At 32.0% G+C, this 22,964-nt stretch overlaps 3 protein-coding genes across 8 annotated transcripts; all 3 read right to left on the bottom strand.

Annotated features, from left to right (window-relative positions):
• Window positions 1-1,366: 1,366 nt before the first annotated feature.
• Window positions 1,367-7,968, bottom strand: LOC128166863 (uncharacterized). The gene is made up of 9 exons (XM_052832293.1): window positions 7,878-7,968; window positions 7,404-7,481; window positions 6,946-7,008; window positions 6,609-6,674; window positions 4,586-6,376; window positions 4,322-4,402; window positions 3,827-3,856; window positions 3,400-3,435; window positions 1,367-3,255 (listed from the first exon to the last, which is right to left on the bottom strand). The coding sequence occupies exons 1-9, from the start codon at window positions 7,960-7,962 to the stop codon at window positions 3,029-3,031; spliced, it is 2,457 nt and encodes an 818-aa protein (XP_052688253.1). The 5' UTR covers window positions 7,963-7,968; the 3' UTR covers window positions 1,367-3,028.
• Window positions 7,969-8,800: 832 nt separating this feature from the next.
• LOC128165025 (sarcoplasmic reticulum histidine-rich calcium-binding protein-like) lies at window positions 8,801-12,822 on the bottom strand. Its single transcript, XM_052829212.1, has 6 exons — window positions 12,753-12,822; window positions 12,155-12,244; window positions 11,208-11,297; window positions 10,513-10,602; window positions 9,864-9,953; window positions 8,801-9,263 (listed from the first exon to the last, which is right to left on the bottom strand). Exons 1-6 carry the CDS (start codon window positions 12,820-12,822, stop codon window positions 9,154-9,156), a joined length of 540 nt encoding a protein of 179 aa, XP_052685172.1. The 3' UTR covers window positions 8,801-9,153.
• Window positions 11,931-22,817, bottom strand: LOC128166864 (N-lysine methyltransferase KMT5A-A-like). 6 transcript variants are annotated; one of them, XM_052832298.1, is made up of 11 exons: window positions 22,506-22,817; window positions 22,088-22,149; window positions 17,682-17,723; window positions 17,382-17,478; window positions 16,353-16,512; window positions 15,651-15,846; window positions 15,300-15,336; window positions 14,423-14,478; window positions 13,233-13,322; window positions 12,753-12,827; window positions 11,931-12,244 (listed from the first exon to the last, which is right to left on the bottom strand). In XM_052832298.1, the coding sequence occupies exons 2-9, from the start codon at window positions 22,112-22,114 to the stop codon at window positions 13,251-13,253; spliced, it is 687 nt and encodes a 228-aa protein (XP_052688258.1). In that variant the 5' UTR covers window positions 22,115-22,149; window positions 22,506-22,817; the 3' UTR covers window positions 11,931-12,244; window positions 12,753-12,827; window positions 13,233-13,250. The 6 variants fall into 6 exon arrangements, with proteins under 6 accessions (XP_052688258.1, XP_052688256.1, XP_052688257.1 ...); XM_052832296.1 differs by having other exon boundaries at window positions 22,088-22,817; XM_052832297.1 differs by lacking the exons at window positions 22,088-22,149; window positions 22,506-22,817 and adding an exon at window positions 18,888-18,959.
• Window positions 22,818-22,964: the final 147 nt, after the last annotated feature.

The raw sequence follows: 22,964 nt of genomic DNA, 5'->3' as shown, positions 1-22,964 counted from the left end.
GGATTGCAGAAAACCTACCTGCCTTCTGTACCTAATAGGAACCGTAGGTAGGCAAGTGGACAGGTTTATGCATCAGCACGTAATAGTAAAATTTAATGTTGATACATGCATGTTAAGAACAATCACATGTGTTCTTTTCATGAATCGGGAGCTGGAGAGAAGGTAATATCATTTAAATCGTTTTAGGAAAAATATATATTTCCGTATATTGTGTAGATGGCCCTTTTAATAAAACATTTTTTTTACCTGTTGGATAATCATTTGACAGTATTATATATAGTACATTTATATCGATATCACTACTGAAATAAAAAGGCGTTGGCGTCGCGTAATTATCGCAGAAATAATTTTCATGGTTTACTGCAAGTGGTATCAGGTGAATATTTGATGGATTATATGGTTTCTGCGACAGTCTATAACGCTTAAACAAAGTGTCTGATATTTTAGGTGAACCGAAATTCCTTAATGTTGAAAATTTGATAAGCCCCCCCCCCCCCCCCCCCATGTATATATATGGACATAAACATGATTGCAGGCAAACGTGCAGTTTCTCTTTTTGCGCGTTGAAATTGCGTCTGATATACATGTAACAATTGTCAATTTGCTTTGTTTCAGGATGATTATTTGAATTTTCAGGTTCGTTGACAACATATTTTTAGCTGCAGGATGGTCTATTTTGTGTATCCGTCCACGGTTGAACAAACAGATACTTCGTTCCCTTGTTATAAAACAAACGGGAAAAACACAGTTTTCGCTAAAGAAAAATCACTTTTAAATTTTATATATTTATACACACACACACACACACACACACACACACACATACTTGTAAACTCATGAAACTCACTACACAAGACTTTACACCAGTAAGTCACTACACTGCTTTCTAAGCATCCTAATGAAATTTTTGGAACAAATTTGTAGAAGAGGGACTTCTCTTATGATTCAACGGGGTCAATTACCCTTTAAATCTTTATATTTATAGTTTGAATTTTCACCTGGATTCCACTACATTTGACCACGTGACTCTTCAATGACACACACACGATTCTCACTACGTTGTCAGTGTTGAGATACACACATGAAACCGACTACTACATACTCATTTCATTTATTTCACCTCAATGAGGACTTAATGCACATATTACTATATGTTCTTTGAGTACATGACTATTGAAACACCTGTCCAAAATGTGTAGTTGAAAGTGCATGCAGCCAGCAGCTAATCTTTTCTTGCATCAAATGGAATTGTTTTTAAAACATAATATGGACACTTGGGACCAAGAAATGTATGTGCTATATCAATTGGCCAGGGGAAGCATGCATAGACACAATTGATCCTTTTAGGCAAAGCTGTACGTATGTCAAGAACAAAGTATTTATTCCATTATGAAAACCTTTATTTTGAAAATTAATGACATGACAACTACATTAATTAAATTTTATTTTCAAAAGGTTCAGAACAGATGCATTAAAAAAAAATAAGAATGAAAAAAATATTTCTTTGCAAAGAGAGAGACATGATTGGGAAATTTCATTACTCAATACTGAATTATCATAATATGCATTACCGGTATATAAAAAAACATACATGCATTTCATTTCATATCAAGCACATGTTAATAATTACTGTGATTTTAATGATCTAAAATAGCAGTGAAGCAAAAATTCAATCCAAAATTTTGCATAAAAGCATTTATGATTCACTTAGTACAGTTTGACCAAGGCAATCACTAGTTTGGAACAGTAAAAGATACAAAACATGTGCAAGAATTCTTTCAATGTTAATATATACATTTGTTTAAAAAATGCAGTGCATAAAAACACTTGCATACACAAACATTGTTTTTGAAAGTGATTTCAAGAAATAATATACTGTATTTGAAGCACATAAAGTATGAAAAGTTATATGAAACCCTTGTTAATATTTTCAATAAATGACATAACAAGTACATTTACCAATTATTGAATCTAATTTCATTTTAATACTGTAACGTTGAGAACAGTCTTTTCATAAAAATTAATAATCAAGGAATATGTATTTCCAAAAAGACAGACAATATTGGCAAACATCCTCAATAACCAGTACATCAGAAAATACATGTGCATGCATTTCATTTGATATCAAACTCTTGATCAAAGTTTTTTCATATCAGTAAACAATTGATAACCATTAACAGAAGTGAAGTACAAACTTATACAATCCTGATTCACTTACGGTTTGATCAAGGCAGTCATTAGTTCAGTACAGTAAAAAATACAAAACATATGCAACAATTCTTTTAATGTTACTAAGTTAAATGCAATCAGTGATAGAATACATATGCAGTGGATTGAAAAAATGTATGCGTAACCAAAACTGGTTTTGCAAGTGATTACAAGAAATAACATTTTATATGAAAGAGGGCATCTCTAATAGGCATTTAAGAAATACCAAATACATGTACACATTTTTTCAAAGAACAAATGAAATGAAACATGAACAAGCAATAACAGTTTGTATTAAAACAGAAAATTTTAAGGCCTAGATCTAGAACAATCATGACGTCATAATTGATGTGATGAATCTTTTTTTTTGTACTTTACGACTTTAAAGAAGTTCTGTAGAAAATCAAAGTTTCTAATTGAATTATGGGGGAAAAAACCCTAATACTTATATTCAAATTGACATTATTCTGAAGGGGAGGACAAGAGTTTATTTGATGCCGTTTTCGGAGTGCCTGCAAGCATACTATACATATTTCATTAGTCATAAAAAGGACAAAACTACAAGATTTTTTACTTCCTTCCTTCACATTATATTCAAATTGACACTTAAAAACATGATTTTTCATTGTGTTTATTACAAGATTAAGCTCTAGTACACCCTCTCAATGTTATTGTTATGAAGCATCATTGAAAAAAATTATATCCTGAATTTCATAAACCTGTAGTCATCTTTCATTTACTAGATCTTGACCTTCGATCATCACAAACTAAATTTACCATTAAGTTTTTCAAAATTACAAGACTGACAAATTACACTAAATTACATTTTATCAACTAGTTTTTTGTTTTCACGTTTTTGAGTTGTAATTAAATTTTTTACTGCAAATTTGATCTGCTTCCATGGAAATTTTGCCAAGCATGACTCCTTTTTCATTGCATTAAGACACTCCAACTGACAAGGAGTCTTCCCTTGGATAATGTTCCTTCTGAAAAGCTTCTTCAGGGCACCTTTCTCAGTAGGTGTCCAGTGGTGCCTGGGAGTTGGTGCTGAAACCAAAAAAAAACAAGCACTTGTCATTTGAAAATATATATTACAGAATGTGTTTCAAAACTAAAAGAACTTCAGATACATGTACTTTATCGACATTTGAAATAGAAAAGAAACAATGAAAGAAAGCACAAAGATAATACCTGATTTTGGTTTCTTTTTTACAGGCCCTTGGGAACCTTAATTTAAAAATAACCTACATTAATTTCTTAATTATGCTTCATTGAATTAAATTAAGGAAAAGGAACAAGATATCTATGTACCAATGTCTACTAGCAATGTCCCTACTGTGAATAATCAAAATAAGAATAATCAACATTTAACAGGAAGCTGATATCTGGTTTGTTCAAAAATGAATATCACACCACATGACATACATTTACAAAGATGGTGTTAAAATTTCAAGCATTTGCGATTGATAGTTGCTAAGAAATCTGTGGCCATTTTTTCTCTCAAATATCTCACTATAAATAGTCTTCATAAACATGTAACACAAAGTGACAATAGTAGAACAGTATACCCCACCTCCATCAGAGCAGAGATATAAATATACTTTTATCATACACATACCTGGTTCCTGTTCTGCAGACATTGGGGAAACTGGAAAAATTAAAGGAATTGAACAAGTCAGATCATATGCAATAATGCTAAAATAATAACTGTTTTTAACTTCTGTCTCTTTAATATTAATTAAATATTATGAGAAGGGATTAAATGATTGTAATATGATAATGCATTCAAGTCAGAAACTGCAGAATGAATGAATTATTACTCACTTATAGGATATTTTGATTGTAATAGAATTCATAGTTAACAAGTTCAATATTTTTTAAAAGGAAATTCAAGGTGATGTATTAGGCTCTAGCAAAAATAACATGCAGAATCCAGATTTGTATTTTTTATCCTACTCATTGCCTTCAAATAACTAAAAATGCTTGACCAACTTCAATATCATGCATGTATACGGCATGTACACATGATTTATGTTGCCTATAGGTTTAACTTCTGATGAAATCATAACAAAGATATTTTGAAATTTTACACTATTTTGTGTAACCAATTTACCAATATCCACTGCTTCAATGTATTCTTCATCATCATCCAAGTCTTCTGTTTCCTCTTCATCACTCTCACTGTCTACTGCTTCTGTTTAAAGAAATTAATGTATCATAATAATATACATGTAGTTTTATTGTGTTATCGTAATAAAGTAAATAAATAAATATCGTAATAATCATGCATTTTTAATAACCTTGATTTAAAACCTATTTTTTTAAATTTATTAATTGATTAATACATGTATATTATATCTAGTTTACTGGCATTTACCTTTGTCATCAAGTTGTATTTCATCAAAATCTTTCCCCTTGAATTTGGATATGGATCCATTGTTTAGGCTATGTAGTATCTTTGACACTTTGGCAATCTGCATTGTATCCTCTGGTAATCTATAAAACTGTCGATGGACCCTTATGTCGTGCCCCTGAAAAGTGGCCAAGATATCCTGCGATGTCTCATTTAGGTTGAGTATTTGCGCAAGAGTTGCAAGTTGTTTCCTAAGTTTGGTAGAGGTAATAGCAGTAGGATTATCTACACCTGCCTCCTTTGCAAACCTCCTTAGGCAGTCACTTCCTCTGTATGGAAATTTGGAATCTCCCGGTTTTGAAAACAAACAGTCTCCAGAAACTTTTGCCTTTTCTCTCTGCTGAATAAGGATCTTGATATTCTTCTTCATCTCATCCGTTAGCAAAACGGCCACTTTTCTCCCCCTTTTCCCCTTTATTTCAACTCGAGTATGAGTATTGCACAATTTCTTCTCAAATTCATTTAGTGTGCTTAGTACTACTTCATCAGGTTTTCCACTTCCATTTTCAGCATCAGAAAATTCTTGCAGCTTGATACGTTCAGCCTCCCCACTTCTACGTCGGTTGAATAAAATCAGTTGCGCTAAGCACAACTGTGCCATTTTTGCATATAATGACATGTCAAACTGTACTACGATCTTTTCACAAACTGTCTCCACCTCTTTGGCCAGGTAATTATTCAGTTTGACAACATCTTTAACAACTGGAAGGAGAAGAGGTTTGTTGTATTTCTTTTCACTTAAGGAGGTTAATGCATGTCCCGATATGTCATTGGTCCATTCTGTTTCGTATAAAGTGAGAAATCGGTCTGCTTCTTCAATCTTTGCTCTGTCATTTTCTTTGATACCGTCAGACCGCATATAACGGGCGCACTTTTGTAGACTATGCCCAATCTTCAGAGCCAAGGATGGACTGGTATAGGTATGAGATTCCTCATCAAATCCAGCTATAGTACACACATTCTGAATTAAAATATCCCAGTTTTTGCTCAAAAGAGCCTCATCTAAACACTGTATATCTTTTGATAATTTGCATGCAAATAGAAGTCTACCAACTTCTCTTAATTTTTGAGATATGTATTGAGTTTTGTGTGGCTCGTGGCCATGTTTTTCAAACAGTCTCCGACCATAATCTAGAATTCTAGGATCTGATTGAATTATCACTTTAACTTCATCATCTCTCATGGTAAGTAGTACTTTTTTGAAAAGCCCATCTTGACATTTTCTGATTGGAAGTAAAAGGCGACCTTTCTGTACAGGATTTTGGCTTTTCTTTTCAGATAAACAGTATTTACTGTGTTTCCACATGTCAGTTTTCTTATAAAAGGCCTTGCAATTCTCACATGGAATAAGGTCTTTGATCTCACATTTTGTAGAACGTTTCTTTGGAATCATTATGCCAGCTCCTTTTTCCAGAACAGATATGTTATGAGCAAAGTCTCCTTTATTCACAAGTTCCTCCCACATTTTTCTCCTTTCTTTGCTTTTTTTGGGGAAAACTAAAATCTTGGCCACTGCAACTTCTGTTTTATGTGCAAGCTCAAGGTGTCTTGCAATGTTTGCAATCATCTTCTCACAAAAGAAGCAGGCATGCAGCTTGTTTTTTAAGTTTCCATTCGAATTTTTAGGAACACCTTGAAAAGAAATGTCCTTATCTGTCTTTCCAGAGAGCATGGGATATTTTTCACTTTCAATGCTACCACAACTTTCTTCACTATCAGATACTATTTCTCTTCTAGGATCAATAGTAGGACATTCTGAAAAAACAAGATTTAATTTATTGTCCAAAAAGGGATAAAGTAAATAAATGAGGGCTGTTCTTTTATTGTTAAAGGATTTGACAATATATAGTTTAATGCAAAGACATAAATGCTACTTGATATTTATAATTGTATCATTTAAAAGCTATTTCATACACAATAGTTTTTAAGAGCCCATATGAACAGATGAAAAACTTTAATATTACATGTATAGATGAAAATCAATTACTTTCTAATCCAATGTCACTGCAAGATAATTCCCCCAAACTGTCAGGATGAAGATCATCTTGGTTTTCTAGAGTTAAAATATGTAATAAAATATTATACAGGTATAATTTTGATTGGGATTGTTTATCTTAAAATTTAGTGTAAATTGTTCATGCATTTATATTAAACATCTTATTATAACCCAAAGTTGATTTTTACTTACAAAAATAAATTTAAGTGTTAAACAATAGAAACTATTAATTATACATATTACATGAATACTTTTGAAGATAATGATACATTGACAAATTGAATTCTCTTTAATTGCTGATTACAGCATTAAAAAGGACATACTATACCTTCAAAAAGAGAGTCAGAATCATTGTCAGAGCTATGGTCTGGCTCATAATCAGGGTCTTCCACTGACAAGAAAATAGGATAAAATTCATTTAAAGCTACATTTACTGTGTATTCAATAGTATTTTTAAAATTTTGGAAACCGTACAAAATTTGTCCATTTGATACGCCAATTAAAAGATACCTTTTTGAGTGTGACAAGTGTGACTTATTAATGTTGCATTTGGTCAAAATGAATACGGAAACCAATGAAAATTTTCAATGCATAGTTATGAAGAACAAATGTTTACATCTGTGTGGAAAAGGATGTCATTTACTGAAAGTGAGACAAATGGTCAGCAAATTAGAGAGAGAGAGAGAGAGAGAGAGAGAGAGAGAGAGAGAGAGAGAGAGAGAGAGAGAGAGAGAGAGATCTGATACATTTGAGATGGTGTGAATAAATATTAATCTTTATTCTCACCAGAATTATCATCATCATCATCACTAAGTCTATCATTTCCAGCATTCAACAGACCTTGGCCTTGCTTTGGCACTGTTCCTGAAAGTAAACAAAAACATAATTATAAAATTTTCTCTCAAACATCAGCTAGAAAATAAGATATATTGCAAGAAAGAGAGGTAGATAGAGAAAGAGAACAATAAATTCAGTTCTCTAAAGTTTAATTAATGATGACACTTAACCTGAATGTCACTACATGCGTGCAAAACTGAGAGAGAGAGAGAGAGAGAGAGAGAGAGAGAGAGCAATATCAATGAAGAGAGGGAGAAAGATAAATTATTATTCTTCATATTAATTTATTTTTTCTTTACACATTCAACCTGAATGTCACTACATGTGTGCAAAACTAATATAAGAGAGAGAGAGAGAGAGAGAGAGAGAGAGAGAGAGAGAGAGAGTAAATACATGTAAATTATAATCAATATTTATTCTCACCAGAAAGGGCATCCTCATCTGTGTCATCATCATCACTAAGTCTATCATTTCCAGCATGCAATCGACCTTTGCCTTGCTTTGGCATTGTTCCTTAAAGTAAACACAAACATTTATAACATATTTACTGGAATGGACATATTCTCAAAAATCAGCTACAAAATGAGGGATATAGCAACAGAGAGAAAGGTAGAGGTAGAGAAAGGAAGAGAGATTTCAAAAATATTTTTGATGATGTTTGATAAATAAAACAAAATTAACCTTTAACTATGCATCAACTGATATCATTAAGAGTGAGAGAACAGAGAGAAAGACAGAGAGAAAGAGAACAAAAACTTCAGTTCTCTTAAATTTTATTTAACGATGACACTTAACCTGAATGTCACTACATGTTTTAAACACTGAGAGAGAGCGAGTAATGAAAAAAATGGAGACATAATGAGAGAGAAAGATAAATCAATATTCATTATTTATACACTTTCAACCTGAATGTCACTACATGTATGTAACACTTATATAGATGAGAGAGAGAGAGAGAGAGAGAGAGAGAGAGAGAGAGAGAGAGATTGAGATTTGAGATGGTGTTGAGTAAATACATGTAAATTATAATTAATATTTTCCTCACCAGAAAGAGCATCCTCATCTATGTCATCATCATCACTAAGTCTATCATTTCCAGCATGCAATCGACCTTTGCCTTGCTTTAACATTGTTCCTAAATGTAAATACAAACATTTATAACATATTTACAGACATTTTCTCAAAAATCTGCTGGAAAATGAGGGATATAGCAACAGAGAGAAAGGTAGAGGTAGAGAAAGGAAGAGAGATTTCAAAAATATCTTTTATTAAGCTTGGAATATCTTTTGAGTGTAAGACAGAGAGTGAGAGAGAGATAAAGAGGGAGGGAAATAATTAGAGGGAGAGAGAAAAAGAACAAAAAATTCAGTTCTCTTAGGTTTAGCTTGATGATGACACTAAACCTGTATGTCACTACATGTGTGCAAAACGAGAGAGAGAGAGAGAGAGAGAGAGAGAGAGAGAGAGAGAGAGAGAGAGAGAGAGAGACAGACAGAACAATGAATAGAGTGAGAGACGGGGTAAGAGAAAAGTTCTTTAGTTCAACTCATTTTTTAAACACTTTCAACCTGAATGTCACTACATGTGTGCAAAACTGATATGATTGAGGAGAGAGAGAGAGAGAGCGAAGAAAGAGAGAGAGAGAGGGAGAGAGAGTTTATATTTGAGATGATGTTGTGTAAATACATGTAAATTATAATCAATATTTATCCTCACCAGAAAGAGCATCCTCATCTATGTCATCATCATCATCACTAAGTCTATCATTTCCAGCATGCAATCGACCTTTGCCTTGCTTTAACATTGTTCCTATAAGTAAATACAAACATTTATAACATATTTACAGACATTTTCTCAAAAATCTGCTGGAAAATGAGGGATATAGCAACAGAGAGAAAGGTAGAGGTAGAGAAAGGAGGAGAGATTTCAAAAATATCTTTTATTAAGCTTGGAATATCTTTTGAGTGTAAGAGAGAGAGTGAGAGAGAGATAAAGAGGGAGGGAAATAATTAGAGGGAGAGAGAAAAAACAAAAAATTCAGTTCTTTTAGGTTTAACTTGATGATGACACTAAACCTGTATGTCACTACATGTGTGCAGAACTGTATATATACATATAATAGATAGATAGATAAAAAGATAGATAGATAGATAGATAGATAGATAGATAGATAGATAGATAGATAGATAGAGAGAGAGAGACGGAGGGAGAGGGAGAACATTGAATAGAGTGAGAAACGGGGAAAGAGAAAAATAAAAATCAATGTTCTTTAGTTTAACTCAATCTTTAAACACTTTCAACCTGAATGTCACTAAATGTGTGCAAAACTGATATGAGAGAGAGAGAGAGAGAGAGAGAGAGAGAGAGTTGAGTAAATACATGTAAATTATAATCAATATTTATCCTCACCAGAAAGAGCATCCTCATCTATGTCATCATCATCACTAAGTCTATCATTTCCAGCATGCAATCGACCTTTGCCTTGCTTTGGCATTGTTCCTAAAAGTAAACATGAAAACATTTATAACATATTTACTGGAATGGACATATTCTCAAAAATCAGCTACAAAATGAGGGATATAGCAACAGAGAGAAAGGTAGAGGTAGAGAAAGGAGGAGAGATTTCAAAAATATTTTTGATGATGTTTGATAAATAAAACAAAATTAATCTTTAACTATGCATCAACTGATATCATTAAGAGTGAGAGAACAGAGAGAAAGACAGAGAGAAAGAGAACAAAAATTTCAGTTATCTTAAATTTAAATTAATAATGACACTTAACCTGAATGTCACTACATGTGTGCAACACTAAGAGAGAGAGAGAGAGAGAGAGAGAGAGAGAGAGAGAGAGAGAGAGACAGCGAGAGTAATGAAACAAATTGGAGACATAATGAGAGAGAAAGATAAATCAATATTCATCATTTATACACTTTCAACCTGAATGTCACTACATGTATGTAACACCTATATAGATGAGAGAAAGAGAGAGAGAGAGAGATTAGATTTAAGATGGTGTTGAGTAAATACATGTAAATTATAATCAATATTTATTCTCACCAGAAAAAGCATCCTCATCTATGTCATCATCATCACTAAGTGTATCATTTCCAGCATGCAATCGACCTTTGCTTTGCTTTAACATTGTTCCTAAAAGTAAATACAAACATTTATAACATATTTACAGACATTTTCTCAAAAACTCTGCTGGAAAATGAGGGATATAGCATTAGAGAGAAAGGTAGAGGTAGAGAAAGGAGGAGAGATTTCAAAAATATCTTTTATTAAGCTTGGAATATCTTTTGAGTGTAAGAGAGAGAGTGAGAGGGAGAGAGATAAAGAGAGAGGGAAATAATTAGAGGGAGAGAGAAAAAGAACAAAAAATTCAGTTCTCTTAGGTTTAACTTGATGATGACACTAAACCTGTATGTCACTACATGTGTGCAAAACGAGAGAGAGAGAGAGAGAGAGAGAGAGAGAGAGAGACAGACAGACAGACAGACAGACAGACAGACAGACAGACAGACAGAACAATGAATATAGTGAGAGACGGGGTAAGAGAAAAGTTCTTTTAATTAGTTTAACTCATTTTTTAAACACTTTCAACCTGAATGTCACTACATGTGTGCAAAACTGATATGATTGAGGAGAGAGAGAGAGAGAGAGCGAAGAAAGAGAGAGAGAGAGAGAGAGAGTTTATATTTGAGATGATGTTGCGTAAATACATGTAAATTATAATCAATATTTATCCTCACCAGAAAGAGCATCCTCATCTATGTCATCATCATCACTAAGTCTATCATTTCCAGCATGCAATCGACCTTTGCCTTGCTTTAACATTGTTCCTAAATGTAAATACAAACATTTATAACATATTTACAGACATTTTCTCAAAAATCTGCTGGAAAATGAGGGATATAGCAACAGAGAGAAAGGTAGAGGTAGAGAAAGGAAGAGAGATTTCAAAAATATCTTTTATTAAGCTTGGAATATCTTTTGAGTGTAAGAGAAAGAGAGAGTGAGAGAGAGATAAAGAGGGAGGGAAATAATTAGAGGGAGAGAGAAAAAGAACAAAAAATTCAGTTCTCTTAGGTTTAACTTGATGATGACACTAAACCTGTATGTCACTACATGTGTGCAGAACTGTATATATACATATAATAGATAGATAGATAAAAAGATAGATAGATAGATAGATAGATAGATAGATAGATAGATAGATAGATAGATAGATAGATAGATAGAGAGAGAGAGAGAGACGGAGGGAGAGGGAGAACATTGAATAGAGTGAGAAACGGGGAAAGAGAAAAATAAAAATCAATGTTCTTTAGTTTAACTCAATCTTTAAACACTTTCAACCTGAATGTCACTAAATGTGTGCAAAACTGATATGACAGAGAGAGAGAGAGAGAGAGAGAGAGAGAGAGAGAGAGAGAGAGAGAGAGAGAGAGAGAGAGAGAGAGAGAGACGGAGGGAGAGGGAGAACATTGAATAGAGTGAGAAACGGGGAAAGAGAAAAATAAAAATCAATGTTCTTTAGTTTAACTCAATCTTTAAACACTTTCAACCTGAATGTCACTAAATGTGTGCAAAACTGATATGAGAGAGAGAGAGAGAGAGAGAGAGAGAGAGAGAGAGAGAGAGAGAGAGAGAGAGAGAGTTGAGTAAATACATGTAAATTATAATCAATATTTATCCTCACCAGAAAGAGCATCCTCATCTATGTCATCATCATCACTAAGTCTATCATTTCCAGCATGCAATCGACCTTTGCCTTGCTTTGGCATTGTTCCTAAAAGTAAACACAAACATTTATAACATATTTACTGGAATGGACATATTCTCAAAAATCAGCTACAAAATGAGGGATATAGCAACAGAGAGAAAGGTAGAGGTAGAGAAAGGAAGAGAGATTTCAAAAATATTTTTGATGATGTTTGATAAATAAAACAAAATTAACCTTTAACTATGCATCAACTGATATCATTAAGAGTGAGAGAACAGAGAGAAAGACAGAGAGAAAGAGAACAAAAACTTCAGTTCTCTTAAATTCTATTTAACGATGACACTTAACCTGAATGTCACTACATGTTTTAAACACTGAGAGAGAGCGAGTAATGAAAAAAATGGAGACATAATGAGAGAGAAAGATAAATCAATATTCATTATTTATACACTTTCAACCTGAATGTCACTACATGTATGTAACACTTATATAGATGAGAGAGAGAGAGAGAGAGATTGAGATTTGAGATGGTGTTGAGTAAATACATGTAAATTATAATTAATATTTTCCTCACCAGAAAGAGCATCCTCATCACTAAGTCTATCATTTCCAGCATGCAATCGACCTTTGCCTTGCTTTAACATTGTTCCTAAATGTAAATACAAACATTTATAATATATTTACAGACATTTTCTCAAAAATCTGCTGGAAAATGAGGGATATAGCATTAGAGAGAAAGGTAGAGGTAGAGGTTTAACTCATTTTTTAAACACTTTGAACCTTAATGTCACTAAATGTGTGCAAAACTGATATGAGAGAGAGAGAGAGAGAGAGAGAGAGAGAGAGAGAGAGAGAGAGAGAGAGAGATAAATCAATACTACTGTGTAAGTTTAAATTGATGATGAGACTTAACCTGAATGTCACTACATGTGTGCAACACTTAGAGAGAGAGAGAGAGAGAGAGAGAGAGAGAGAGAGAGAGCAAGAGAGAGAATTTAGATTTGAGATGGTGTTGAGTAAATACATGTAAATTATAATCAATATTTATTCTCACCAGAAAGAGCATCCTCATCTATGTCATCATCATCACTAAGTCTATCATTTCCAGCATGCAATCGACCTTTGCCTTGCTTTGGCATTGTTCCTAAAAGTAAACATTAAAAGTAAAACAAATATTTAAATGAAGATTTTCTTCTAAATCAGTAATGAAAATTACAGGTGTATTCGTAATCCAAATAACATGCAAATTAAATTTAAGGTATAAAAATAAAATGAAAAAAATCAACGAACTGAACTGTTTCAAAATGTTAAATAAATTTTGTAGCTTAAGATATCATTTGATCACAAATGAAATGTCATAACAAGAAATAATGTTCAATGAATGACTACATGTAAAAAGAAAACTAGCTTGCACAGGTATAACTATTCAATCTGATATTACACCATACCTAAGGTTCAGAGAAAAATTAATCAGATCTGACATCAAAATTCTTTGTTACTCATTCCCCCCCCCCCCCCTTCCAAAAAATAAATAATAATAAAAATAATAATATAAATATATTTGAGTAAAACCTACAATTGAAGGAAAAAAATATATAAAAAATAATGACTTTAGTATAAATAAAGTGACCTTTGAATATTGAAATCATTTAAGAATAAATATAATTTGAAATGAAAAACAATGAAATTGTCTAAAATATGTTATAACTTACAAGAAAACAGTAATTGGGTCAATAAATAAGCATTTAAAAAACACATACCTGAGTGTACAATGTTTAATCAAAGAGTTTCAATTATGTAATTTAATCTGAACAAAGTTCATCATACTACTTTACGTATGCATCTGAAATCTAAGAGATATAAAGCAACATTGATTGTATCACTCAAGTTTGCAAGTAACTCTCTGAATTCCAAATGAAAATGATCTACTTGACCATCCTTCTGATTTACCATGCTATAAAGATACAATGCCATGTTAATTTCAAATAAGGAGTTATGGTTCAGCATGTTCAATGTGTTTTCAATGAAAATAACAAAGAAATCTTTAAAGCCAGCCCTGTGATTGTCATTGTACACATTTTTTAATGCTTTATAAGAAAAAATAACTATTTTTCTGATCACATTTTTAACAGTGTCAAATGCATTATGTAGCAATTAGAATATTTTGATATCAGTACAGGACACCTATTGCACTCAATACATACTGGGGGTAATACACAGTAAATAAAGCATACTGTTCCATACCTTTTTCTCTGAAAACCTTGGCTTTTTGAGATCAAAGGGGTCATCATCATCATCATCTTTTAAAAAAATATACAGTTATTAAAAATTAAAATTATTGTTCGAATTCGAAAATAAACCTAACAGAACATGTTAACCTGGAGTTGATATTATTTACTGAATGCTAACAGTATCCATTCAAAATTATTTCATCCATTTTGACAATAAGTTGTTCTGTTCTTGGTACTTATAATATATTTTGTCCTATATGTAGTGCGGATTCTTCAATGTAACACATCTACATGTTACATATTTATTCACACAAGATTTGTTTCACATCTCACATGGAACTCATATCCTTTCTTTTCAGAACCTGGCAGTCACAGTGAATTTCATCAGACACCTTTGTATCTTGATACCTTTAATTTTGTATACCAACACATGTATTTACATTTTCAACTGTCTTTGTCTATAATAACATTACTAATTAATTTTGAAGCCTATAGCCAAATAACTTCATTACAGACGAGTGATACAAAATGGGTGTGCCATATAGCCTAATCAAAAATAGTATTGGCTGTGCCGCGAAGTAATACACAGCATGTGCTACATGAAAAAACAGTGGTTTTGATATGTTGTTTTAAAGTGTAAAAATTGGGAATATTAATTATACATATAAGTATTAAGGAATCGTTCTATGAATATTATGAGGTGATAATTTCGGTCAGAGTGTGGTCAAATTTATCACAAAGCCCTTTGGGCTTTATTGGATTTGACCATCCCCCAACCAAAATTATCACCTTATAATACTCAAAGAATGATTCCTTACTCCTAAAATAAAAACAGATTCAACCTTTTCACACATTGATAAAATATCAGTCATAATTATAAACTGCCTCACCTGTAACTTCAATTGTCTTCATCTCCATCTTAGTTTTCTAGAAACATATTTCAAAAATTACATTAAATGCAAAACAATATCTTTAAAATAAAATAGCAGCATGCCATTGAAATTGATCATTTAACTTTTTAAGTGCTCTAGAAGTGTTTTACATGTACAGTACATGTACCATCAGAATCTCCAAATCTAATATATCATAATGTAGTATGCCTATTATTTATAGTTAAAGTTTTCAGTAATACACACTCAACTTATATAAATGCTTCTCATTTGTGAAAATATTTTAATAAAATTCATTTTCAAACATTAAAGCACACATTGTTTAATTAAGTGATCTTTTCAAAGAATTACATGAAAGTGTTGCCTCCAAGGAACATTCTCATCACCATAATCATAACGTATTTCTTCTCCAATATGTATATCTTGTAGAGCAAACAAACACAGCCTTGGATAATTATTGAAAACTTTCAATTTCATTGTTGCATTTGCCTTCTTGTCATCATTGACATAACGGCACATTCTTTCTGGTACATCTGTAGCATCAACACTACAAAATTAAAACAATTCTAAAATAATATGCCCCAGCATACATGTAAAATTCTATGAAACTCCTTAGTTAATCTTACATTTATTTACTAGTAAAACTCCCAAAACTATCTAGTTTTCCGAGTGGAAATGGATCAAAAGACTGCCCCCCCCCCCCCACTCTCACTCTCTCTCTCTCTCTCTCTCTCTCTCTCTCTCTCTCTCTCGTGAAAGAGTAATGTTGTACGTCAACAAACTAGTTACAAGCAAGATGAATATTATATTACATATTATTTAGAGACCTGAAAAAAAATCTAAGTTGATGTTAAATACAGGATATATTACAAAAAATGCTATTATTAAAACCAAAACTAATTAAAGCAGATATCATTAAATATCACTGAAAATATTTAAAAATGTAATCTAAAATATCATGTATTAAATTATTTACTGTAATAATTCTGATTATGTGAGAAAGAATAGGAGAAAAAGAGAAGAAAGTATACCGATATCAAAACAAAAACTCACACATGTTTCCCATTCCATTTGAAATGAAACATGTAACTGTGTTTTTTCTTCCTGCGTTTTCTCTCTCGAATTTCTGCCTCTTTTTCACTTATTCGATTGCCAACATACTCTAAAAGAAAGGCCCCCTTTTGGAAAAATGCTGTTGTAAATACACCGAATCCTGTAAAATTAAAGTCAAATTAATAATTGGAATAATTAGCATGCAAAGTACATTTGTCATTTGTACACAGAATAATTATTAATAGAAATATAATATTACATTAAACATGTTCAGAAATACATGATGACATTTATGTATGTACAATTATAAGACAGGGCTCGACACAAATTCTCTGTACTTTATTCTAGCTGACAAGTGTTGGTTCAGTTTTACTAGTCTGCAGGCAATTTTATAATTTTGCCAAAAATAAATGTCAAAACAGATATAATAAGAACAATCACTAAAATATCCGATCTGCACAAATTAATGGATAAAATAGGCAATGCCTGCTGTCCGATCCTTTTCTTTTTGAAATAAAATCTTGTTTAAAACTTAAAAATAAATAAATATAAATATTTAAGTCAAATTTCACAATTTTAAAATGGTTGTGATTTATGAAAATACATGATAACCAGTCTTGATATTTTGTTCAAGATTCCTATAAATTTTGTCAAGTTTGATCAAAGTCTATCATATTTCTAAAGCTTCCATATCTCTATTGCAGCAATGTGTTAAATCAAATGAAGATCACTTATTGGTTATTAAAATTTTTAATCATTAAATCAGATGATGTAAATAAGGTTTGAATTGACTGGCCATTATGCTAAATAGCTAAAATGCCCTCAGGGTTTTCCAGTAAAATGTAGATACCGGTAATTGTAAATTATACCAAGTTTTTAAGCAGAACATTTTATCATTCCAATAGAACTGACAAGACACAGCCAGGTTTTATTAGTCCTACTTAAAAACTACTTTCGTCTTCGACCAATAAGGCAATGGGTTATAAAGTTAATGTCGAACCCTGTAAGTATAAAGGTAACAATTAATACCTATAGTGTTATTAATGAATCGTTTTTCAAATCCATCCTTGTCTAAACCTGCTTGACACCAAAATTTAGCATCCTCATCTGGCCTTATTCTCTTCGCCTTTTTAAAAAAATCATAAATACAGTATAATTATATGTACATATTGGATGTATCATATCAGTATTATATATGTAAATGGATGCTCTTTATAAAATCTTTATCTGTAATTCAAATGGTCTTGTTTAAGAACTTGTTGTATTTCAACATGATATGTCAAGTCATACTGTATTGAAAACTCATTTTGTTCAATACTTGTAATCTACCTTCATTGGGTTTACTGCTTCTTTATTCAAGCTTATCTGCACCTGAAATACATTTTTACAGTACATGTACACGTACAAAAAAAAGAAAAATGGAAAAACTGTACTTACACAATACAGTAATTGACACATCCATAGATCACATGGGAGAAATTCATTTTAAATCCCTTGTTTGGTTTTAATTTTCCGGGTTTTAAAATTAGTCTTACCGGATGTTATGATTAATTAGCCATTGATTTAGTGATAACCTTACGCACGTGCTTTAACAAGTACCTTTTCTTTTCAGTAAAATATACAGAACTGGATGTTTTTAAAACTAAATACAAACAACTATTGAAAAAATTAAATTCATAATTATTATTTATTTTATGCATCATATTAAGACCGGATTGCTCAGAACTACTGTACTGCGAGGCGATCGACATGTCATAAATGTGATAACTGAGTATCACGCATTGTTCCCACCGTAAGGGTCCTTCACCAGCTGTAAGAACTTGTTTAGCAATAATCATTATAATGACAACGATGCTGATATGCATAATTTTTACAGTTTTATAATTCAAAAATTTGACCATGGCTCAATATTATTGTTTCTTCTCAATCAATTTTTCATTTTCATTGCATCTCCAAATTATCGTAAAACGGTTCGTGTTAATTATAGACTACATGTAAGTATCGGTATGGTCAATCACCAAACAAATATCACCTTGCAGGACAAGTGTCGCCTGAATAAACAAACCGTGACACGGGTCCCGCTTCTAACGCCTTGAGCCATTTAAATGACCAAGTAGGTGTAAATTAGGTATGGCGCTTGGAGATACAAGGCGACTTCGAGGTATCGAGAGTAAAAAAATATAGATTATGAATAACGGCCTTTACGGGACTGCAGTTTGACTTCGAGGGATCAAAGTTCGAGCCATCGAGAATTACCTGTATGTCAATCGATCGAGGGCTTCCAACTAGTATTTCAAGAGCGGCGGTTACGACTTACTTTTGTTCTTTCTACTTTGATGTGCGTTCACAGTTTGAGATGGCAAGATACAGATACAGACACACGTATAAGTATTCATCGTACAACATCATGATCATGAACATGTGCATATGTAATGATCGACTCTAATCCGGGCCCCGACACATTTTCGAAATATTTTTTAAAAAGTTACTTCCATTGTTCATGATTATGGTAATTTTAACGACACTACAACTTACAGGTTTCGTCATGATAAAGCAAAACATCCAATATACATGTCACTATGTGCTCACAGTGCTGCTCATATATAATAGGCCTACCTGGCTACCAGCAATACGGTCTACTTTCACTTTCACAGGAAGTGAATATTACCCTAAGATCATTCTCAGGCCAGAGCTTTGAAATACCGAATGTGACTGGTCTTTCTTCTTCTTCTTCTTCCCCGTATAGTTTAGACCGCCATCTGGTGTAATATCGAACAATATATGGTCCGATGTATTTGATGCGCGGGTATAAAGCTGGGTATAAAGCTGGAGGGTCGTTCAGGGGGGGGGGGGGGGGGCACCCCCAATGAAAATTCAAACAAATTAATTTCACATTGTAAACTTATCATCAAAATGCATCAAGTTGAAAAAATATCTGGATCCGCGCATGGTAAGATCATAATTATACATGCATATGAAATAAATATGACCAAGTAAATTCATCTTAAACCATGCAGCTATTAGGAAATGGGACAGTTTATTAATGTAGACTCATATGTTAACTTTTAGACATAAGAATATTTTTATTTTGGTCAGTTGTGAAGTTAAGTGTAATGCATGTAAGACTTTGTATACCTGTTGACTTGTAGTAAAAATTGACCTGCTGGATTTATAGTAAAGGGGTAAATGTATTAATAATCAAGATTATATATGTATTGTTACTGTAACAACTAGACAATGTAACAGAAAGTAAACCTTAAACAAACCCAAGGTTGAATTTAGCTTTTTCCCCTTCAGATCTATTACTAGGACCCAAAGCAAATTACCCAGAACAAACCTTGAGGGACTCCTGGATGGACCAAGATAAAAAACTCATAAGCCCTTCCCAATTAAAAAGGCTGTTATATTCTTAATTTTCACTACCAACACTTAAAAGTTTTTAAAATTCAACCAGGATTACAATTTAAAACCATGCGTGCAATTTTTTTTTCATAACATTGATATGAGTGTCACTGGTTTGTTTGTAAATATGTACATGTATATTGTATACAGTGGTATATATTGGTAAACGACATGTATAAATACTGTATATATATAACCTCCGGTGAATGTTTTACACTATACATTTTGATTCTCCTGCTACATCTTTTCATTATACTGCATTGAGCCATTGCAGTTAAGATGTGACAAAGTAAACAAATATGGTTGATCTGTACAGAATGTATGGGTTACCCTGTAGTTATATTAAAATTATTTAAAAAATAAATATTAACATGGATTAATAAGGACCACAGTTTTACAAAGTAAGGTGACAATAGTACTAATTTTTTGGTGGCTGGACATAAAGAAATGTGTTCATGTCAATTCTCAAAATTTAAACTATAATTATACATAATAAAAATGGTGAGAATATAAATGTAGATTTTAAACTAAAATAGATTATAATACTAGTTTTTTATTTAGTAAATTACATGTTACCAAATGTAGTTTGCTAAAAATATATTTATGATTTTTTCTATGGAATAAATTAAATAAATCTTTTTTTTTACTACAGACATGTGTTGTTTATAATATTAAAATGAGTGTCACTTGTTTGATATTTCCCTTTAAAACTAAAAGAAGTGAAGTTTGTGTTGTGTGCAATAAATTTCAAGTATATTACAGTATTCATCATACATTTCACAAAAGTTATACAGTAATGCAGCTAAATTTGCAATGGGAAAATGATTGCTTGCAAAATAATTCATGATTATTTGAAATGTGATGCATTAATTATTCAAGTTGTAGCACTGAGGTAAATCACAAGGTACAGAATGTTGATTTGACAGGAATAATCTGCCAATTTTTTTTTTTTTTTTGGTGATTTGGTTGTTGTTTACCTGAAATATCAAACAAGCAAATTTTATTCTTGATATATCAATCCTACAACTCACAATTTGATAATGGCTGGATGATGGATGCATTCAGAACAAGATAGAGTTCCTGGGGAAAAATTGTTAGAGGAACAGTTGAAGCATTTCATGGATAGATCGATAGAGAGAGAGAGAGAGATGCATGTATGATGACCATAACTTTCCTTTCTTAAGAAATATTCTCTTCCAAAGTCTCAATATGGAAACTGCCAATGACACTGGTCTTTATGCAAATTCATAACAAAACTGAGAACAAAAATGCATTGTAATACCAGTGACCAGCCACATACATGTACTGCCTATTATGCATTGGGATGTTGGTTGATGATTTTTGCCATAGTTCATGTGCAATTCCTTTTACCTTTGATCTTAGATACACATCTGAACTACAATTAAAAAATTCTTATGACTTTTACTTATGCGCAGAACTGAGTGGAATATATTTATATATGAAGGTAATATACTGCGATTATAACAATCAATCAGTTTGGTCATTTTTTGTACCAATTTTAATTCGCACAGCCCACTACAACAGTTCTATATTTCTATATGATTATATATAATTATTGATCATTCTTATTGATAATGCTCATTAGAACAATGAAAATTTGCTTATATATGTTTCATGAAATTGATAGCATATTTCTTTTGAACATTTGTTAAGCTGTATGGTAAAGAATAAAATACAAATTGATTAAAAAGCATTTCATGAAATAATGGTGCTGGTGCATGCATATTGTTTCAGAATATTTGTAATTATAAATCTGCATACATATAATAAATTTGTCAATAAAATATGCTTAAAGCTAAACTCAAAATGTCTTTTATTCACAAATTTACCCATTCAATTTGTATCCCAATCTTCATAAGGTAAATTTAGTATAGGTTTGAAATGCGCTCACATATTTACAAGTGATGAGAGGAGTAAATGGCATCACTAAGTTTTACTGTGTCTAATATTAATTTTATCTTGAAGGGTTGGCTATTGTGTAAATTTCTTTCATGATTGTATTGCATAGGCATGGATAACTTATCATTCAACAAGGATCTATTTTTACTATGGTAAATGGATATGCACATTTCTTTTGTTTACTGTCATATAATGTGTATGTGCAGATCCATGAAGGGGCATAGGGAGTTCTATTAAATGGTAAATTTACAATGTCAACATTATTAATTTGAAATTTCCAGAGGCTCTTCAACCAAACAAGAATTTTTGTCAACCTATTTTTCTTTCCAATTTTTTTTAACCGTGGTTGATAAAATTGCGGTTATGATAAAAATATAATTCAGAACAATTCACAAATAATTGAAAACACTTACTGCACGCTTTCCCCGTGAATAGGACATGGTTTATCTGCATCTATATTCTACCAAGCCTCAAACTAATAAAAAACCCACTGAAATATATTTTATATATCAATGATTTTGTCTGTTTTAAAAATACAATTAACTTGTGTCCTTGTCTAAGACGTATCACTGGTTTTTCTTGAAATATATTTGCAAAATATTGATACTACTAAGTTATAACATTCCTTACAATAATTGCTAATCTTGGATTTTATATATAAAAAAGCAAACGTTCTTAAACAAAAACTATCCCCTCAATGAATTAATCTTTAATGTAATCATTGATTCTCTCATCAGTTCTAATCGTTATGACTAATCTTTTCTTAGTCTTCTTTTAGATCTCTCTTTAAAAAAGTAATTATTTCCTTACTATCGTAAAAAATAAACTTACTGAGTGCAGTTCAGTTGACGCCATCTTTAAGCAACAGGAAGTTCTAATCGCGCATGCGCGCTTTTTAACCCAAATAGAGTAAAGTGTGTGAACTACTCTTCTGGATTGCACGAGGTGTGTTAAAAAATTCACTTACACACCGGAAACCCAAACATAGTACGATTTTTATTTTCTGAATCAAGGACGATGAGAATTAACGTTTCCGAATGAACTTACTTCCCACTACGCGAGTGCATGTAGTGGGAAGAAAAAATGTAGTGGGATAAAACGTGTGTGTTCATACTCATGTAGTGGCTTTCATGTGATTACAAACACACACACACACACACACACACACACACCATTTGGATTATTTGCTCTTGCAAAATGCTTTTTTTTTAACACGATTATAACTATAATAAATTGATAAATATAAAATCTTTTAAGTATTTTAAATTTTTTATAATTCTTTTAAAGCTA

The sequence above is a fragment of the Crassostrea angulata genome, chromosome 10 (genome assembly GCF_025612915.1).
Source record: "Crassostrea angulata isolate pt1a10 chromosome 10, ASM2561291v2, whole genome shotgun sequence".
NCBI lineage: Eukaryota > Metazoa > Mollusca > Bivalvia > Ostreida > Ostreidae > Magallana > Magallana angulata.
This window is presented reverse-complemented; position numbering and strand designations above follow the sequence as displayed.